This window comes from Euprymna scolopes, chromosome 28, assembly GCF_053919585.1.
Source record: "Euprymna scolopes isolate OS-2025 chromosome 28, ASM5391958v1, whole genome shotgun sequence".
In the NCBI taxonomy this organism is placed as follows: Eukaryota; Metazoa; Mollusca; class Cephalopoda; order Sepiida; family Sepiolidae; genus Euprymna; species Euprymna scolopes.
Window position 1 is genome coordinate 91,767,604 of NC_136509.1, and position 22,047 is coordinate 91,789,650.

Genomic DNA, 22,047 nt, shown 5'->3' on the forward strand with positions numbered 1-22,047 from the left:
TGAAACATTAGGTTGGTTGTTTTATTTTATGACATGTCAACACTTTTCAGATTAGTTAATGCCAATTCCATTTATTTTGTTAAAAGATTTTATGCTTCAAGTTCTTCAAATATTTATTAATGGTGTTTGGTTTAGTTGTTTTGTAGAGGAAAATCGTTGTTTTTTGCTTTGGGCTTCGAGTTTTAATTAAGTTTTGCAATGAGAAAGGAAAAAACAATAACATTGGTGTTATTTTCAGTCAGGAAGCCAGTATCTTCAGACAGCCAGAATTTTGGTTTTGTAAAGATATAGAAAACTATCTGGTGAGAGTAATTTTCTAGCACATTAGAGGGAGCCCACCTTTTTTGCAGTAAGCTTGGCAATGTCCACAATGTATTTGTTCCAATTCATGTTGCCTGCGAATGTTAAGCCGAAGAGTTTGGAGGATGGGCTCTCAGATAGAATGCTATTTATCATGGTAATGAGATAAGAACTTGTATAGCACCTGATGGTTTCACATAATTTTAAAACGTACATTATGTTGCTAATTATTCGATAACAAAATGAAAACTAATTCTTCTCTAATCATGTTGACGGTAAAAAAATAACCAAAGTTAAGCAAGACTAAGCCTGGCAAGTACTTAAATGGGTTAACATTTGTGAACATCAGTTGTGATTTGTAAAAACCAAGCGCTCGCAGCCTTCCAAGGTAAGTGTTGGCTACTAATCAGCAACAACAACAAACAGTCTAATGCCATTCATTGTGATCTGCATATATCAGATACCCGCTGGCGATCCAAAAATGATTTCCAGATTCTTTTTCTTTACATTTCTGAATAACCAAATTTGACGGGGTTCATTAATTATATTAAATGATGGTTGAAGATATTTTTTTTTTTTACATAGGCATCACCACTTATCAAGGCCCAGAGGCTGCTCGAGGATAAGGGTTAAGAGTGTACAGTAGTCAATTGGACAATATAGTAATCATTAGTAATGGAAATTTGGTAAATTTGTTAACTTAAGTGGAACAGCTCATCAAGAACTTGTTTATGTTGAACTTGAAGACAACCAGCTGGAAAGCAGGAAAACGCAAGACAGTTCCACAAGCATGCAGTTCTAAGAAAGAAGCTTTGTTCATGGAATCTACGTTTAGGCTTAGGAACAGATAAAGAGTGGGGGGAATTATTGATAGTGTTTTCAGCTAGCCGAGTGTTTCTTGTGAAAGTTTAGCGAGAGGAGACCATAGATTGAAGCTGTCGAGCACTTGCCATGAAAATAACGATAAAGCAAAGACAAACTCGCAACATCTCTTCTATGAGAAAGAGGTTGCAGGGCAGAGAAAAGGACATCACCTACGAGGCTACAAAGTCTATTTTGAACTCTATCAAGGCATGATAAGATATGTGTTGCATGGAGAGAAATGATCTGAGAATTATGGAAATGTGGCCAGAACAGACGGCCTAACAAAAGATCTGCTTTAGCACAACTCCTGGCAAAAGAGGATGTGGAAGACCAAATGCAAGAACGTCAGACAATGTGAAAGACCTTGCAGAAATTAGCATGGTCGAATTGCTCAGAATGATGCAGAACTCAATGGCAATGATTCGTGAAGAGTGCCATGGCTGATCAGTAATGACCATTCCGTCAAAGAGAGAGTGTAATGTGAGTCTTAAAGATGGGCTTAATTCTGATTACCTTAGAAAAAGATTAGATCTGGACATTATATGGAGATATGCACGGGACAGAAGACTTAGATGGTATAGTCACGTTGAAAACATGGGAGGAATTGATAAAATAGATTTGGGAAAAAGGGATAAATAAAGTCCTGGCAAAAAATCAGTTAGTTTGAAAGCCATCCAACACATGCCAACATGTAAAACGGATGTAAAGCTTACTATGACAATGATGATGATGAGTTGGAACATATATCTATCGAGTATTGAAATATATAAGAAACAGAAGCAATTAAAAAAGCAATTAAAAAATAAAGTATTGTTTGGATTATTCAAACTGCTGTTCTCATCTTTAGTGTTATTTGCACAATGTTTCGGCCGATGTAACCTCTGACCTTCTTGAAGTTTATCTTGTTGAACTTGGGAATGGAACCCTTTATCTAATCAGTGCAGGCAACACTCAAAAGTACAATTGCGTATTAAGACTTTTACCCGGTCATGGCTGACAGAACGAGAACATGCTCTCCACCATGGATTATATAAAGGGTTCCATTTGAAATTCTGTGTAGATTCCAGAGTTCAACAGGATACAACTGAAGGAGACTGGTGCTGCTTACATAGGCCGAAACATTGTGAAATATCATTCAAGATGAGAACTGTAGTGTGAATAATAAAAAATAATAAAAATAAATAAAAATACAAATTATCAACCCTCGTCTCAAAAATTGAATAAAAAAAAAAAAAGAAAAAAAAATCTTTTTTTTTTACATGATGGGCACACACTAGCAATCCTATAAACAACTTTATAATTCATTTTCTGATTTGGCGTTAAAAACCATATCCAATAGTTTTGAAAATAATTTCATAAATGCATTTTGTAATAATGAATCTACTTTGGCAAGATAATGAACCGTAAATAATAATAAAAATAATAATAATAACCTTTTGGATTATTCATACAACTATCCTTATCTTGATTGTTGCCATCACAACATTTTGGCTGATGTGACCTTCAACCTTTGTCGTGTGAATCTCTTGCAACTTGGGAACATTTTAGTTGAACATCAAAATGTGTACGTTGTACTGGGCAACTTAGTAGGTATTTACTTCTTTCCCCCATCGCAGGAAGACGTGACACAAGGTAAAACGCTTTGGTCTTTAAAAAATTGCCTGGGCAGCCTCATCAACATTCTCCCGATAGGGGAACCTCAGACAGTATGCAATAAACTTATTCCACCCTGAAAGACATGAGGCAACGATCTGGGAGGTTGAACCTCCTAGGATTACCCAGAACCATACTTCATGCTTAGAAATGCAAGGTCATTTCCTACTTAAAAATGTCCTCAACTGGTATGAATATAACTTACTCAGACTGTGGCAGAAAACTGCCACACATTCTCATGTTGATTGGTTGGTTAGTTGGTTGATTGATTTTTAATGGCATATTGATTCTGTAAGGTGATTTCATGCGATGAAAGCTTACTTATCGTAGATTTGTATATGGTGGTTATTTGCAATAGTATTGCGTCAAATGTTTTTTTAATGCATACTGGTAGTAATATTTGGAAGATGGGTAAAGAGATTTTTGTATTTTTTTTTTTTTCAAATTTTCTTGTAATATCGTGTACGTTTCAGAAAATTGAATAGAATATTTTCCACATGAACTTTGGTAAACAGATCTTTCATATTGTCTGCTAGCGGGGGGATGATGCAGGTGCCCGGCTTTGCTCGGTCATAAAATGCGCTTAAATATATTTTAATTCGTCCAGATTTTGTATATATTATTATAGAGTCATGATTTCAAAAGTATTTGATTGCCATCAATCAAAACTGAAAGCAAAACCGTAGCATTAAAAGCTGGTGATGTTACCACTATACCAACGTGACACACATATGAACTAATTAAAAATAAACCAAGATGAATGTACAAAATTTATAACGATTTTTTAAATTTTGACTCCCTTTTGACATCTTACAAACTATTTTAACTGGCTAAAAACCAATAAAAGAACGGTCCATAAAAAATCCAATCATTTGAGACCACTAGTGCCGTTCTGCGACTTTTAGTTTCAGGGGAGATAGAGTTTGAAAATATGGAGACAGACAGACAGTCATGTAGCCTTTTATATATTAGATTTGGTAGTAATTTTGTCTGGCTTGTTAGCGATCTCTACAGGTAATGAATATGCGTTCAATGGTGAAGGGCGATTGGCATGGTATGTATGTTAAATATTCTTCTCTCGTCAAGAATTATGAAGGCGTTGCATGAGTATGACCAATACGTATTCTTGTTAATATTTCTTCTCCTCGTTCGCCATTCTTTGGTGATGGGCATTATGGAATTCGTTGAAGATCTTTTCAGGCAATGAGTATGGGACCTTTTGTTGTACTATTCAAATATCACAGCATAATTACCTTGATAAACCGATTGAAGTTAAGCAATGCTGAGTTGGGCCACTACCAGATAGGTGACTATTTTGGAATACTATTTGGTTGTATTTTTGCCTGGATTGTTAGGCAATCTCTACAGGCAATGAGTATGCGTTCAACTGTAAAGGGTGGTTGGCATGGTATATATGTTGGATGTCCTTGTCTCTCCAAGAATTATGAAGAGTTGAGTTAGTATGATTGAATTGTATTCTTGCTAATACAAACTCCTTCCTCCACTGAACCCTTTATTTAATCGACGGAGGTAAACTGTAACAGGTCTAAGTGACATCCTTCTAGATGTTAAAGGTCGTAGGTTCAATCCTCACTGAAGATGATAATAACTAAGAATGACAAATATATTAACACCTCTACTCAATCATTGCTGACAGGATGAAAGCAATCTATATGCACGATAAAAATAAACTGGACATTTTTTTGCTTGTTAAAACGTTATAGCCCGTTGACTTAGAATTAGTGCTCTATGCAAAATTGATGGTTACATGTGATTAAATTTGTGCTAATTTTTGCATCATTGTATAGAGCAGGTTGCCCAAACCAAATTGATTCTTTCCCTCCATAGGTCTCTATCTTCCATGGCCTCAGGAAGGTCTTCAAGTTGTAAGCCAGCGTCTTCTGTCAATAATTTTGTGTATGTCTTGACCGGTCTTCCTACTTTAGGGGTTCCTTGTTTAGGATCTCACAGTACCACATCACTGCATTAAATATTGATCCCTATTAATCCAACTATACATCAAACAGATACGATAATACTTAGTTTTCTGCACCATTTTTATTTATTTTTATTATGAAGATCCATACAAAATTTCAGCCAGATCGGCCCAGTAGTTTCTAAGAAAAAGTGAAACAGACAGACTCAGAGAAATATAGATAGTTCAGTTTAAAATTCTTTATAGGTTCCCAAGTTCGAAAAGCTGTACCAGAAGGTTGGAGGTCATACTGACCGAAACATGAATATAACGACGCAGATGAGAATAGTAGTCTGAACAATCCAAATTATCGATCCTCATCTCAAAATAAATTCTGAAACATAAGAATCAACAGAAGGTCAATATTTGTACACCTTTTATTCCTTTAATTCAATTATCACTTGTTAAAATACAAAGAATTTGCTTAGCAGAATTTGCTGACCATTTTTTTTTTTTAAATAGCCGATTAGAATTTCAATATGCATTAGTAAAAACAAAAAAAAAAAACTTTTAAATTTGCAAAAACGTTAGAACCTACATCTTTCAGCATACTGATGCGTTGTTCGGCTAACATCAAGTATATATCGCTCCAGCACATCCGTAAGGACTTCAAGAGGTGTAGCGTGCGTGGAGTGCCAACCCAGGTGCTGGCAGAGTTGGGCCACAACAACACGGAGTATTTGCCGGCAATATTCCGATGCCATCTGGGGACGACAAACAAAAATAAAAAAAAAAAAACAACATTAACTACTAACGTCTTAAGTCAGGTGCATATACATATACAGGTAAATCAGAAGAACAGGTGACTAGAAGTCAGCAGCAAACAGTGTCAGATAAAAAATATCCGCCTTATACTTAATTATTCTTTTTGCATAAAATAATAAAATGTTATTGTTTCACTATTTTGAATTTGTTCTTAGTTTTATACAAAATATTACTTTGTGAAATACTAGCAGGCTGCCAGGCGTTGCCCGGTCGTAAAATATGCATAAATATTATATTTTAATTCATGCAGAAACTGAGACATATGCATGCGAGTATTGTTTTTGTAAGCAAATCAGTTCTTGTAAGTAAAAAGAAAAAAGTATATATATACTTGAGCTGAGATCGAAACCAAAACCAAAAAAACTGCGAGTCAAGTACGATAACCAATACGCCAGCTTGACAGGTCTTTAAAAAGTGTTTTCAAACCTACTCATTCTTAGCATAAGTAATCTGTCATGTAAACGATTCGCACATACGCATTCATGAAACAGTTGATAGACAAAAATCCGGTGACTTCCAAGTATCAGTTTTTCAAGTTTGACCCCATAACAGCCTTTTTTTCCAGATGAAAACTGATTAAAAAGTTTTCCATATGTCTGAATACTCAATATACCAAATTCCAAGTCCATAGATCAAAAATTTATTGAGTATATAGGTAGGTTGAGAATTGTCCTTACAGATACACACACTTTTATAGATATATATATTTTTTTTTTTAGAAAAAGAAAATAATTTTTTATCCGACACTGTTTGCTGCTGACTTTGAGTTGCCTATTCTGCTGATGCACCTCATATACATGCAAATTACCTACAAGGCGATTTCATATGATGAATGGTTAATCTAAGTTCTTCAATTTATTCTTGCATATATTCAAAAATGGTCTTTTTGAAGTAAAATGTGTTCTTGCCAATCTGCTAATGGATAAGGGTACCAGATTAAATCTACAGGGTTTTTTTTAGCAATATGAAATGTGCCCACATTTTTTTTTTTTCGCTGAAACAAAAACTTCTGCAGAAAATATTCAATGTAAAAAAAAAAAAAAAAAAAAAAAAAAAAAAAATTCATTAAATTTTTTTTTACATTTTGGAATTTAAAAAAAAAAAAAAAAAAAAAAATTACTTTTCGTAAATTTCAGATAATCAAGTGCATTCCAATCATTTTTCAAAATCAAAATATTAGATTCACAGAATCACAAGAAAAATAAAATGTCTGAATAAATTAATCTTTCTTTTTTTCTACTTTCCTTTAAGACATGATAAAAAAAAAAAGAACATTAGCAATAGAATAGACAAAGGCTAATACGCTAATTAGGGAATGCCTAAAACTAGGGAATATCATGATAGTTAGCCAATACAGAACTCCGAAAATGTGACAGTGATGCATGCTCATTCACACAATTCTGAGGCAGCACATTCAGGACTGCAGAACACCGGCACATTTCTAAGCAAACACTGGTGTAATATGCAGAGGGTTCAATGTGAATGCATATCGTCGCAGGTTTGGTCTGTTCACCCGCATCGAACCATGAAATAATTTGTAAGCAACAGAAGCAACTGTTACATTCTGGTGAGTAGACAGCAGATCTAATCCAAGCAGACCATATACAGTGGCAGGGAATATGTAGTGTATGTATATATATATATATATATATATATGGTGACAAAACACTGTAGACTTGGAATCCAGTAAGACTAATAGACCAAAAGAAAGATATACTATAATGTAGCTAACTGATTAATAAGTGAAAGGGAACTTAAACGTAATGGAATATTCGAATATATATATGTATCTCATATGGAATTCAAATGTTAGCCTCAGGACCCTAGATTTTTGTTATTGCGACTGAAGTAAATTGTTGGAGAAAAAAGAAACAAAGGAAAATTTTTTCCACTCCCACAAAAAGAAAACATTCTTCCTTATTAGAGGAAATAAAAAACAACACACACACACACACTTTAAAAAACATGTTACAAAATTGTACACTACACAAAGTAAACATTCATTAAGTCACATTCCAGACTAAGATTCGAATCACTTGAATTACATTCAGTTTTCAGTACTTTTTTTTTTTTATTTTACTTGAGGGTCACCGTTTATCAAGGCCCGGAAGTCACTGTAGGATAAGAATTCATGAATATTAGGTAGACGGTGAGACACCGCTATGATAATTAGTAATGGTAAAACTTGGGTAGTATTTAATTATATAAGAGAACAGTTCCACAAGAACCTGTTCACATTTAACATGAAACACTTGAAAACGACCATGTTATAGTCAGCTGGAAAGCAGCCCCACAGTATTGTGTTACACACACACACACTTTAAGGAAAGAAACTTTATAAAAAGACAAACCGGTAATACTAGTTTATTAGCCCTGAGCAAGATACGCTGACTTTCTTGAAAGGAAGAAGTTTACAAGGAATATAAATTGGTAAGTGGCCTGGCAGCAGTCATGGGAACAGCGTTTGGTATCTCCAAATGGTCACCCATCTGGTACTGGCCAGGCTGCACGTTGCTTAAGTTTGTTGATCTAATGAGAATGTCAACATGATTGTTTTGTAAAAAAAATGCTTTTTTCTTTTTTTTTTGGTTTTGCAGGTAATTCAGTCTCCAATTTCTCAGAAATCTAATGCCAATTTTGGAAAAGTGATTTTGAAAGTTTTAACATTAACATTTAATTAAGGCAAAGTGATTTTTTGTTTTTTTTTAAGTGATAAATTCAGATTTATCGATTTCTCCTGTCTGCTATACATGGTGTTTCAACTGAGTTACTTCCCCTTTGTCATGTGACCCAAGATGTCTGCTTCAGCATGTAAGCTTATCAGAGTATTTTCCCCTTTTATCAGGACTGTTTTTCACAAATAATCAATTTTCTACTTTATTGATTTTCCATAATTTTGGGATATGTTACTATTCGTGACATGAAAATCATGTAGGTACCATTTATTTTACTTGAAATTCAATATTTTTTCATTATTTGAATATAGAAGCGCCAAACATTATTTAAAGTTGATTTATTTATTTTTAATTTATTTTCAATTATTATCAGACTACATCAGTTGCCTTTAAAAACGAAAGTAAGTTTATTTAAGCTGTGAGAGTTATTTCCCCATTAATTTTCATAGACAAAAATTGATGTATCTTATGCTTCCATAAATCCAAAACAACAGTTGTGGGGGAGCCCGGGTTTGTGTAGGTGATGTAATAAGGAACCTGGGGGGGGGGGGGGGTAGCAGGACAGAGGGAATCAAAACAACAGTAGGCAGAGGTGTTAAAAAAATTGAAAAAAAAAAAAAAATGTCGATGTCTTGATGGTGTGACCGGAAGTCACAAACATCAGAATTAAGCGTAGTCAATCAAAAAGGGAACGATGACTTGCTAAAATGACAATGCAAAATTCGACCCCTCCTTGTACAAAATGGACGATTTTAGGGTGAAGGAATGAATGTTTTGGGCCACTTTTTCAATATTTTTCTTTTTTATGAATGTTCGAGGTTTAAAACAATACCGGTTTGGTCAGGTTCCCTCGCCTCTGTCGAAAGTTTTTGCAAGAGTCTACCTTTCTCGGGCAATTGCCCTTTTTTGCAAGTTTTTGCAAGGAGGCTACCTTTCTAGGGCAATTGCTCTTGACATATCAAAGGCCTTTGATAGAGTATAGCATAAAGGTTTACTTCAGAAGATCTCCAGCTACGGTATAGCTGGAAATGTCTTCTCAGTTATTAAATCATTTCTCTCTGATAGGTTCATAGTGGTTGATGGGCGGAAATCAGAAGCTCTCAGTATTAATGCTGGAGTCCCTCAGGAGTCCATCCTAGGCCCAACTCTCTTCCTGATCTACATTAATGATCTTCCAAATCAACTCCTTACATCATTCCTAGACATTTATGCTGATGACACTATCTATGGTAGCACATCTAAGACCGTAAACAACCAAGTTCTTTCTGATTCTCTCTCCTCTGATCTTGAGCAAGTGGTACAATGGGGAAAGAGATGGCTTGTTACTTTTAATGCATCTAAAACCAAGCTTTTATTTTTACCTCATCAATGCTCTGATCCCCATCTGGCATCAATTGAAATGAATGGCTCGCTCTTGGGGAGGCCTCATGTTTTGACAAGCTTTTGGGCTTGACCTTTACTCCTGATCTTAAATGGAACACATACATTAAATCCGTTGCCAAGGCTGCTGGAAAAATGCTGGGATCCTTCTATCGATCCAGTAGATCGATCACTGCTGATGCAATTCTCTATCTATATAAGAGCCAGGTACATCCAAGGATGGAGTACTGTTGCCACATCTGGGCAGGAGCTGCTAGAAAGGACTTATTATGCCTTGATAGAGTTCAAAATAGACTCCGTAGCCTTGTAGGGGATGTCCTTTTCTCTTCCTTGCAACCTCTTTCTCACAGAAGAGATGTTGCGAGTTTGCTTTATCGTTATTTTCATGGCAAGTGCTCGACAGCTTCAATCTATGGTCTCCTCTCGCTAAACTTTCACAAGAAACACTCGGCTAGCTGAAAACACTATCAATAATTCCCCCCACTCTTTATCTGTTCCTAAGCCTAAACGTAGATTCCATGAACAAAGCTTCTTTCTTAGAACTGCACGCCTGTGGAATTGTCTTCCGTTTTCCTGCTTTCCGGCTGACTACAATATGGTTGTCTTCAAGTGTAATGCAAACAAGTTTTTGATGAACCGTTCCATATGAGTTCACAAATTTACCGAATTTCCATTATTAACGATTACTATATTGTCCAATTTCTACTGTACACTCTTTAACCCTTATCCTCGAGTGGCCTCTTGGCCTTGATAAGTGATGATGCCTATGTAAAAAAAAAAAAAGACATAAGAACATGCACGTTTTGCCCTTTATATATATATATACTAGCAGGGGGGTACCCGGCGTTGCCCGGGTGTTTGTAGGTGTGTGTATGGGGGGGGGGGATAAGTGATAACCCTGAAACGATGTTAAAAAAATCGGAAAAACCAAAACAAAAAAAAAAAAAACAGCGAAAAAAAACAAAAAAAAAAAACGCTGTGTGTATAGGGGGGGAGGGGGTAAACTAAAGAATAAGCGAAGTAAAAAAAATAAAGAAACGTTGCCCGTGTATCTAAAGATGTAAAAGAAAAAAAAAGTTTTGGGCGTGAGGCTGGATTGAACCCGGGAGCCTTGACGCAGAGGTGAAACAAACTCCAACCACTTAACCGTGTAAGCCAAGAGTAAGAGGAATTGATTATAGTGTTAAAATAAGGCTTATAAAGCGAGTGAAAGAGGTTTGATTGACAGATAGCCACTAAATGAGGTCATCGCGGGAGCGTTACGAGATGATGTAGCAGTATTTTTTTTTATTTGTTTTACTTCACATTAGCGTTTATTAAATTACGTATTTCGTTTCCTGTCTAGACATCTCTCTCTCTCTCTGTTTGCGTTTGTGTATGTGTCTCTTTCTCTCTCTCTCTCTCTCACTTCGTCTTCCTTACTCTAAAGACTGTTACTAAAAAAGAAAATGGTGTCTGGTTGTTTTTTTTTTGTAAAAACTTCAATCGTTAATATTTTTTGTAAGCAAAGCATATTTTTTTTTTTACTTCACATTTTTGGCTTGTTATTTTTTGTTTAACTATCGTATCTAACTATTTTGAATATGCTAATAACTTTGGTAACGTTGTCATAGCGTAGAAGTTCATAGTTTAGCTTGTGTGAGGGTTAAATTTTTTTTTACCGATAACATTTTTTAATTTTTTTTTACCGATAACATTTTTAAATTTTAAATTCAGACTGCCATTAGAGCTTGCTGACGTCAAGATCACGTGACATGACTCAGCGGGTTTTAAATACAAGTTGACTCAAAATAAACAGCCCCGTGTATACTTTATGTAGAAGAGTTGGCGGCCGTATTTTTTGGGGCAGTTATAAATCGATTTAAAAATATGTAATGTTTAACATTAAAATGTCACTTTTTGGCCCCCCCCCCCTGCAGAAAATCGATCAGTTGACGCACTTCTGATGGTCCTTTTGGGCTAATTTTTCGATATTTGTCGTCCGGAGGGTGGGGCTTTAATATGATACCAAGTTTGTGAATTTTTCTTCCGTCGGTCAAAAGTTTTTAGCAGACACACACACACAAACATACATACATTTTCGCTTTTATATATATAGATATATACACATAGACTGGGGGGGGGGTACCCGACATTGCCCAAGTGTTTGGAGGTTTGTGTGTTGAAAAAAAAAACGGCCGGGTGTTCGGAGGTGTAAAAAAAAAAAAAAAAAAAGTTTTAGTAGGCAGGTAGGATTGACCCCCAAAGCCTTGACGCGAAGGTGGAAACGAAAAGGGAGAAAAAAAAGCCAGACACCTAACCATCTTGGCCACGAGGGCAGAGGAATTGATAAGCGTGTTAAGTTAAGGCTTATACAGTGAAATATACAGGTATGAGGAAGTTGTGTGATGTTTGACCTAGTTTTGCGCTGCAAGCCAGTTACTGTTTCCCCGCCCTATCGTTCGCTTTTCGAAGATGCCACGATGGAAAAATAGCTGGTAAAAGTCGGGTAAATTAAATACACACACGACCCTCATTCTTAAGTCGTAGATATTACGATTTATACATGACAGAAAAAGTTTTAAGGAGAGAGCCGACCGAGAAGGCCGACGAAAAAAGCTTTTTGCAGACATACACACTCACATTTTCGCTTTCATATTTATAGATGTACAAAAGGGAAACTGTTTCACAAATTTTTATACTGAAAACCGACACATTTATACATTAATATTCCAGCATAATTTCTATTTATACTATTTATTCCAAGGAAATCTACATTCAAGAATTAATATCATTTGCATATTACATTAAAGAAAATAAATTTTAATAATTAGCTCCATGTTATTAATTATTTGTGGTAATAAAATTGGCTTCATTGTTCTATTTAAAAATATGGTGATTCTATATTAAAATAATGAAAAAACATTGAATCTCAAGTAAAACAAATGGGTACTTGTACAGTTTAATCAAGACATTCAAAAATGAAAATATCGAAAAAAGATTATATTGTACATATCGTCAGGGAATGAAGTTCTCCAAACAAAATTTCACTTTTCATCAAGTAGTTTTTGTTTTACAGCAAAAAAAAAAAAAATAAACAATTTGTTATGATACTGAGCAAAAGGTTCGATTTTTAGGAAGAAAATCTAGTATTAAAGATGGGGGACCGAAGTGTTGGCGCTTTAAACAGTTATCTCCTCGTGGCGTTTTTAAAATCCAAACAAAATTTTTTTTTTAAATCCAAGATGTCTGCCTCCAACGTGCCGTCATAAAAATGCTGTAAAAAAAAAAAAAAAAAGAAAACTACTCGATCAAATTAAGTGAAATTTTTTTTCGGAGATCTTCAATTCAAAACAGATACGTACAATATAACCTTTTTTTCAATATTTTCATTTTTTGATTAAACTGTACAAGTACCAACAAATGATACCTACGTAATTGTCATGCCGCAAATAGTAACATATCCAACTATTACGGAAATCGATAAGGTAGAAAATTAATTAATCATGAAAAAAGACATTTGTAAAATCTAGCATCTTGCTTTCAAAATCAGCCGATTCAAATTGGAGAGTTAACAGGGAGAGGTAGTTCAGTTTACAATTTCTAAGAAATCTAATGCCAATTTTGGAAAAGTAATTTCGAAAAGTTTTAACAGGGACTTGAGGAAATTAAGGCAAAGTGATAAATTCAGACTTATCCTATCTGCTTATACATGGTGTTTCAACGGAGTTACGTCCCCTTTGTCATATGCCCCAAGATGTCCGCTCCAGTGTGTAAGCTTATTAGAGTATTTTCACCCTTATCAGGACTGTTTTTCACAAATTATAAATTTTATACCTCATTGATTTTTGTAATTTTTGGATATGTTACTATTTGCGACATGACAATTATGTAGGTATCATTTGTTTTACTTAAAATTCAATTTTTTTTATTTTATTTAAATAGAGAAATGTCAAACATTATTTAAAGTTGATTTATTTATTTTTAATTTTTTTCAATTATTATCAGACTACATCAGTTGCCTTTAAAAACAGAAGTAAGTTTATTTAAGCTGTGAGAGTTATTTCCTCTTTAATTTTCATGGACAAAAATGGATGTATTTTATGCTTCCATAAATCTAAAATGTGATCCACTTTCAGGAAAATTGTAACAAGTTAAGATATTCGCTGCATTTGTTTGCAATCTCATTATACTGCACCGTTTGTCAACATGCTGTTTTATCCCTTGGATCAACAAAGTTAAGCAACATTAAACTTGGTCAATACTTAAATGGGTGATCTTTTGAAAACATGAGGTGCGATATTTAAAGCCCGGTCCTATTGGCCTTGCAAGCTGAGAACCAGCTATCTGCAATTACAACAATACTGAATCATTTGTTGTGATCAGCACCTATCAGACACTGGCCAGCAATGACTAATTATTTAAGATTTAAAAAAAAGAAAAAAAAAAAAATGTGGATTCAAGTGATTCTGCTATATCATGCTTTAGAGAAGATATTAATAAATTCTTTGAGACTAAAAGAGTTTTTGGTTCTTGTCCAAAATTTCCCTTATAAACGAAAACAAAAATTTCATATTTCAAAAACCATGTAAATTGATCAAGTAGTTTTTTTTTTTTTTTTTAACTAAGAAATTCAAGTTTTATGAGGAAACAAGGACTGAATATTTCACTCTGCCATCTTGAGATAACTCAATTCGAACTTCACAGATCTTTTTTGTTTTCAGTCTTGTAATGGCTACGATTTATTATTGAACATTTAAAATCATAAAAAAATGATTTTCTTTAAAAAAAAAAAAAAAAAACAACAAAAAAACCTATTTGATCAATTTACGTGATTTTTGAAATATGATATTTTTGTTTTCTGTCATGATATTTTTGTTACGTGATTAGTATGTACATCATAAAGATTTTTCTGTTTTCTTGGGTTTTTTTTTCTAATATGGTAAAATTCCAGATAACCACCGTGTTCTTTTAATTTTTTTTTTTTAAATATTAAAACTTTGTACGAAAATATCATATTCTAAAACTCACGTAAATTGATCAAATAGTTTTATTTTGAAATAAAATCAAATTTTCTGAGTATCTGAGAAGTGACTGCCCGCTGCCATTTTGAAAAAAAAAAATCTCAAAAATACAAACAAGAGAACTCAAATACAAGGGAGATAACTCATTCCTACTAAATTTACATTGTAATGCCTACAAATTCCCATTATTCACTTAAAAATGATTTTCTTTACATTTGCTTTTAATATAGTCGTAATTCTGGACAAGAACCATATTTCCTTTTCCTCTTCTTTCACATTGAATAAATTTTATGAGGAAAAATACTTGAGGAAAAAAAAGTGATTTTTATTTTAATAATTTTAATAAAAATCTGTAGGAGGTGATGGAGATGCATTTTTTTAAAATGACGGACAAGATAGCCATTCCTCAGATACTTACAAAATTTGATTTTCTTATTTAAAATAATAAAACTACTTGATCAATTTATGTGATTTTTGGAATATATTTTCGTTTCATCATGGGTATGTACTAGTGTTGAGACAATGAATCGGAATCAAGAATCGGAAAAATCAGAACATTTGGGGGTATCAGAATCAGTAAAATTTCTGCCTCTTTTCCGATGTCAAAAAAAATTTTTTTTTTTTTTTTGCCTTTTTTATTTGATTTTGTTTAAAGCAAAATTTTCCGCTCTCCATAATAATGATCAAATAATAAATATTTATTGATTTTTAACTACAAGTAAAACTAAAATCGATAAATCACCCCCCCCCCCCCCCCACCACCACCACCACTACTACACACACACATACACATGTATTTTTATGTTTAGGAAAACATCTGCACATTTAACATGTGTTTTTATGGTAATCAGGGGAAAAAAAATAACTAAGTTGAATATTGAGAGATTTATAGAGAATTCGAATTGGGAACTTAGTACAGTATTGGAAATTGTATCAGAATCAAGGGAAAAATATTGGAAACGTCCCATACCTAGCATGTACACAGCATACAGGTTTTTCTTCATTTTTATTTTTTTAATACAGGTAAAATTCTGGACAAGAACCTAAGTTTTATTTCTATTTTACTACTTAGCAAAAATACACAAAGCATTATTCTGGTTAATAATGGAACGCAACATGAATACGATGGCAGGAAGCACATTCATTAACATACAAAAATTAACGGATGCACATATATAATTACAAGACACACAATATGGACACATTTCAATCTTATTGCAAACAAAGAAATAAAAAATATCACCAACCTCTACCAAAAATGGCTCCACGTAAAAAAGTTCCCAAGATCTTGGATTTCCAAAATGTCCGGCCTTTGTTGTGCTAAAAAGAGGTTTTAAAAATCCAGATTCCTGGTGGGGTTTTATTTATTTTTTTATTTTTTCAGTTATTTCATTCTTTTGCTGTCAACGGCAACAGTAAAAAAAAAAAAAAGAAAAAAAAAACCCCGCAGGTTAGGATCGACAGAAATTGTTATCCGATATCAATATTCATTGTCCAGATAAAATCCTAGGGTCTATTGTTCCAAGCAGTGATCAAGTTGAACCCTGTCGACATCATCAACGGTAACAACAGCATCACTTGAGATTGGGATGAGACAAGTTAAGCAACGAGCAACATCACCTTGAAAAGATAAAACAAAAATAAATCATAAAAATTGGTTAATTATTAGAAAGTATAAATTCATAGAAATTTTCATAGAAATTATATAATCAATAGTTTTAAATAAACAGATAATTAAACATTAATAGAACAGAAATTTGGTTTGTGAGACAAATGTTAGGGGTCAATTGGAAAGATCACATTTATAACGAGGAAGTATGAGCTTGATCTGGATGCACTAAAGGATTGCTGATGAAAATCATGAAAGATAGATGACTTTCTTAGGACATATTTACCGTCAAAAAAACATAGAACATCTGGTATTGACTGGTAGAATGCCAGGATCGAAAAAGCAAGGTTGAATAAAACGCACCTTGATAGAAAAACTTAGACGGGATTATCGACAAAAGTATAGCTGTTTCAGGCTATGGATAGCCGCCCGCATTGGAGAGCCGTGGTTGCCAACACTATTAAATGGCAGTGCCAATGATGATGATGATGATGATCCCAATCAAACCCGAAGATTAACAAGGTCCTTCGTGTTACTGCTGGTGAGATGGTTAATAACACTTTGTAGCTAGACATTATAGGCTTTTTATCCTGGGTTCCCCAAATCAACAGAGATTAAAGGATTCCGGTAATGATCCAGTCTCTGTTGCGGTGCGAGTTTAGTTCTGGGAAGTTCTAAGATGTCCACCTTCCCGGGCTTTGTCTTCTCTCTTTGAGTTAACTGCTAATCGCCTGAGGTGCCCTCACTGTCGAATTCTAAAGGAGTTAGTAGTAGAATGCCAGGATCAAAAAAGTAAGGTCGACCAAGATACACTTTGATACACAACTTGACTGATTAGGTAGGATTATCGGCATTGGAGAATCGTGGTCGCCAATGCTTTGAAACGGCAGGGCTGCTGATGATCAATGAGCCAAAAACGGTTACAAAAGACTTTTCAAATAAAAGAACTTTTATCTTTCTAAATTGCTAGCCTGGGTGCCCGGCATTGCCCGGGTGTTTGGAGGTGTGTGTTGAGTAAAAAAAAAAAAAGTGGTAGTGGGCAGGCAGGCTCGAACCCGTGACGCGAAGGTGGAAAAGATAGTGGAGGTGTGTGTAAGGGTGTTGGTTAAGCAAAAGAAAAAAAAAAAAAAAAATAGTGGTAGTAGGTAGGCAGGTTCAGACCTGTACTGCGAAGGAGAAAAAGGAATTTAAAAAAAAAAAACATGATGCATGTGACGTCAAACCGGAAGTGATGTAGGTTTAAATTAACGCTAGAAAATCGAAAAGAGCGAATGAATTTCAAAAATATTGGCGAGAAAAGCGACCCCTCCCTGTAGAAAAAGTGCCCTGGGTAAAGGAATTAATGTTTTTAGCCAATTTTTCGATATTTGTCGTCCGAAGGGTTGAGCTTCAAAATGATACCACTCTTGTGAAAATCCGTCGCCTCTGTCGAAAACTTTTGCAAAACATACAAACATACATTTAAACAGACAGGTGAAATTGATATTATAGATTAAGTAAACAATTTTCGGTTCATATTAGGAATTCCACCTATATTACAAACCAAAAATAAAAAGTCTATATGATGTACGTGTTGGGATTATTAATCGAAATCGAGAATCGAGAATATCAAAACTTTTTGAGGGTATCAGAATTGGGAAAATTCTGAGTCTAATTTATAAATCCAAAAACAATTATATACTTATTTAGAAGATTGTCTTATGTTACAAAAAAAAACAAAAAAATAACAAAGAGCTAAAGATCGCAGGTGAGTAATCCTATTCCTAAATGTAGCATTGACTCTAAGGAGTTGAGTTTAATTTTAATTTGGGAAATTCTGGTAACCAAAGTAAATCTCCTAGAGTTTACTTGCCTATCCCCTTTTCAAATCTTTTAAAATACTTTTCACACCTATGTGTGAAACGTCTATGACACCTTTCAGAGAGTTCATAGTTTACTATTTAGCTTTTAAATGCTTTTTTTTTCTTTTCTTTTTTCTTTGGTGGTCAATATATATATCTTCTAAAATAGATAATGTTATATTGTATATTTTTCCATTTACCACAAGCAAAAACTATAGATAAAAATCTCACAAGAAGTTTATAAAATTCTTGGATATTATACAACAAATGTTTGTCAAAACTAAAAAAATGAATTATATCGACATGAGAAAATCACCTCCGGAACGGGCGATCAATTCGTTAAATTTATATGTGAAGCTGGTTTTTGTTGCTTTATTTTATTTTTAATACCAAGTTTTTCAGGCTTCTGTAATCGCCTAAAAATGGAAAATCGCAATTTTCTTTTTAGGTGAAATAGCATAGGGTAAGCTTTCACTAATTACGTAACGACTAAAGTTTTTGAATTATTCAGAGTGCCATCCAGAAATTCTTATACAAGTAAAGGCACATTTACTTAGTTTGCAATTTATTTTTATATTTACCCACCTATCTCCTATTGGGAACTTTCATTTCAAAAATGAAAATATATTTTTTTAGAAGAATCAAAAAATATAAAAAAAAGTATATTTTTGTGTATTTACAAAGGAAAGTCCAATTAGTAATTTCTCTTTATCAGAAGGGAAAATATTTGAAGAGTTTGCGTGCCATTGGAAATTGCTTGGCATGCCAAATATGGCACGTGTGCCATAGGGTGCAGAGCTATAATAGTACTTTATTTCACAACAAAACATTATAATTGCAAAATGGCGAAGAAAAAAAAAAAAGCACTGAAAATTTCATAATACAATATTTACCAAGTACCATAAAAAATGTTTAAAAATGAAAATAGTGATAAACATTTATTGATAATTATAAACAAACAAAATGAAATATAAAACAAAATTTATTTAAGAATTTAGATGAGGTATCAGTTTCACTATCTATCCATAGCCTTGAGCCCCTGGAGGGGGGACATAGGCCATCTACAACTTTGTAGATGCTTTTGTAGCGGGTTCTGGATATGACCTTAAACTATATCCGATGCTGAGGCCCCAGTTTGTGGGCTTTTGGGAGTGTGGAGCCACCCTTTAATTGCCATTGCTCTCAGGTCCACTCTGACCCGGAGTGGTAGTACCTGTTAGGGTCCAAACTATGGGTTGAATAGAAACCGACTTGGAAGATATATATATATATCCTATTAAAAAAATTTTCAAAATCACTGGATTTGGCATTAAATAACCTGGAAAGGCTTGATATGCCATAAAACAAAAACAACCAACCAACTTTTGTAGCGAGGAGTTCTTTTTTCAGGGTGAGGATGCTGGCTCCATGCCCAACCTTCCCCAAAGATACATACAGTGTGTGCTTATCCTTCCAAAATGGTCACCCCTCTGATACTGGCCAGGTTCAATGTTGCTTAACTTTGATGATCTGCCGAGAATCGGTGTGTCAACGTGATTGTGCCGTACTATCGGTTTCACACATAAACTAAAAATAAAATGATTTATTTCCGAAACATTCTATTTCTAGTGTTTTAGAGCAGTTGGCAAAAAAGAAAAAAAAAAAAATTATGAGATAAATTCTGTGCATTTATTTTATTTATTTTTAGGAGTGTACTTTGCTAAGTAATAATATATGGTGAATTCTGAACAAGGACCTTTTTTTTTTTTTTATCCATCCTCTCTCCTTCAATTATTTAAATCATTTACACTTGTTGCATACTGGGTGTTATTTTAGAAGGTACCAAATCTGTGACTATGTTTCGCTGCTCTTCTTTAGATGTCGACTTATATATTTGTTGTTGTTCATGTTGTAAGAGTCTTAGAGTGATAGAGACAGTCTTAGTAGAGAGTGTTAGTGTTCACGTGTGTGATCATGTTGTGAGATGTTAGATGCTCATATTATATATATTCATTGTGAGTGTTCATATTGTCTTAGGATGTTCATGTTTGTAAGAGATAGCATATTGAAGACATAAACAGGTTATATATAAAGAGATAGACAGTTCTTATATATAACGAGACAGACAGTTACATACTAATACAAGAGCACCAAGCCTGTAATTCAACTAGAAGCGATTTATGAATATCTTGATAGATAGACCGAGAGTGCATTTGACATTTAAGTTTTGACAGTTGTACATTTTTATAAACACAAAGTTCATATTAATACAATTTCACTTTACCTTTGTTTTGGTGATGATGATTTTCACAAAGTTCTTATAACATAAATCGACAATACTTTTTCTGTTATTACGTGGTGGGTGTTATTTTTGATGTACCAAATATGAGAGTATGTTTCGTTGTTCTTATTTAGATGCGACTTATATATTTGTTGTTGTTCATGTTTTTTTTTTTTGTTTTTTTTTTTGTTTTTTTTTTTGTTTTTTTACACATTGATCACCACTTATCAAGGCCCGGAAGCCACTCAGGGATAAGGGTTATTGCAAGTACATTACGTTAGTGAGGAGATTTGATGAAGTGTTTACTCAAGGGGGCGGTTCATTAGGAATTTGTTAACATTAGACTTGAAGACATCCAAGTTGTAGTCCGGAGGGAAGCAGGCAGACGGAACAGAGTTCCACAGGCGTGCAGTTCTAAGAAAGAAGTCTTAGTGTGTTCATGTGTGTGATCATGTTGTGAGATGCTAGATATTATAGATATTCATTGTGAGTGTTCATATTGTCTTAGGATGTTCATGTTTGTGGAGATAGCATATTGGAGACATAAACAGGTATATATAAAGAGAGAGACAGTTCTGTATATATATATAATAGACAGTGTACATGTTACTACACGGGAACCAAGCCTGTAATTCAACTAAAAGAGATTTTTGAATATCTTGATAGATAGACCGAGAGTGCGTTTGACATTTACGTTTGACAGTTGTACATATAATATAAACACGTTACCTTTCTCGTTGTAATGATGAACACAGAAAGATGGCAGTTATAAAAAACATGATGATCATTTATTCTTCAACCGGTTGGAAATGATTTTGTATTTCAGGGATTCAAAGTTGTTACATGGTTATCTCTAAACCCTCTCGCTTCCAGAGGGAGCCTCGACTCTAACGGAGAATCGGTTTGATCTTCTCTGCTTCTCTGATCTGACTGATCTCGCTTCTTCTAACTTCGAACTCTTTCCTATATTGAGAAATCACACGTAGGTCTGGTCAACGTGACTACAACTCACGTGTTATCAACATGCGCGATTTGCACGTTTTTTTGCAACCATTTCTGACGACCAGGAAATTTCCCATTCTCTTTGTTGTTTTACAAAGGAATTTAACCTACCTCTCTAATTCTGTAACCCATATTTTATTATGCATTCTTTCTAAGAATGTGAATAGTTTCCAGCCAAATTTGTATTTATTAAATATTTTAACAGAATCAACAATTTACTGGACATTCCATTTATAATAACATTCTGTGTTTATTTTAACTTATGATTGGAATTCTCAATTCCAAGTCTAGCTTTGCAAGTTCGAATCCTTGACTATCCTATTTCATATTTACATTTAACTAATTCCCTATTTTTTTTTTACTTACATGAAAAGGGGGCAGCCCTTTATCATGTAACACACTCGTCAGACAATTTTTCTTATTCTTTACATCATTCGCCTTTTGTGACATCAACCAGTGTGCATGGTGATAAACAATGTTGACATTAAAAATTAGTAACAAAATACAGTACAGTATAAAATACACATGTATATAATCAGATATACGGCATAATCACGTTGAGACACCGGTTCTCATTTTATCACTTAAGTTAAGCAACGTTGAGCCTGGTTATTACTAAAATGGGTGACCATTTGGGAATTCTAGATGCTGTATGTGCTCTCCGCTTATCTCTGCATTTGTTTCTAGTCGTCCTGTACATACACTTCACTTGCCACTGGT

At 34.0% G+C, this 22,047-nt stretch overlaps 1 protein-coding gene across 2 annotated transcripts in view; it reads right to left on the reverse strand.

Moving 5' to 3' along the window:
• LOC145249720 (uncharacterized) overlaps positions 1 to 22,047 on the reverse strand; it is an 86,381-nt gene that overhangs the window by 49,821 nt on the left and 14,513 nt on the right. The window contains exons 2-3 of one of the 2 annotated variants that reach the window (XM_080111601.1): positions 15,863 to 16,235; positions 5,331 to 5,496 (exon numbers count right to left, since the gene is read on the reverse strand). In XM_080111601.1, coding sequence (XP_079967727.1) covers positions 5,331 to 5,496 — 166 coding nt within the window. In that variant the 5' untranslated portion in view covers positions 15,863 to 16,235. The remainder of the gene's footprint in view (positions 1 to 5,330; positions 5,497 to 15,862; positions 16,236 to 22,047) is intronic. The other variant, XM_080111602.1, reaches the window with a different exon arrangement.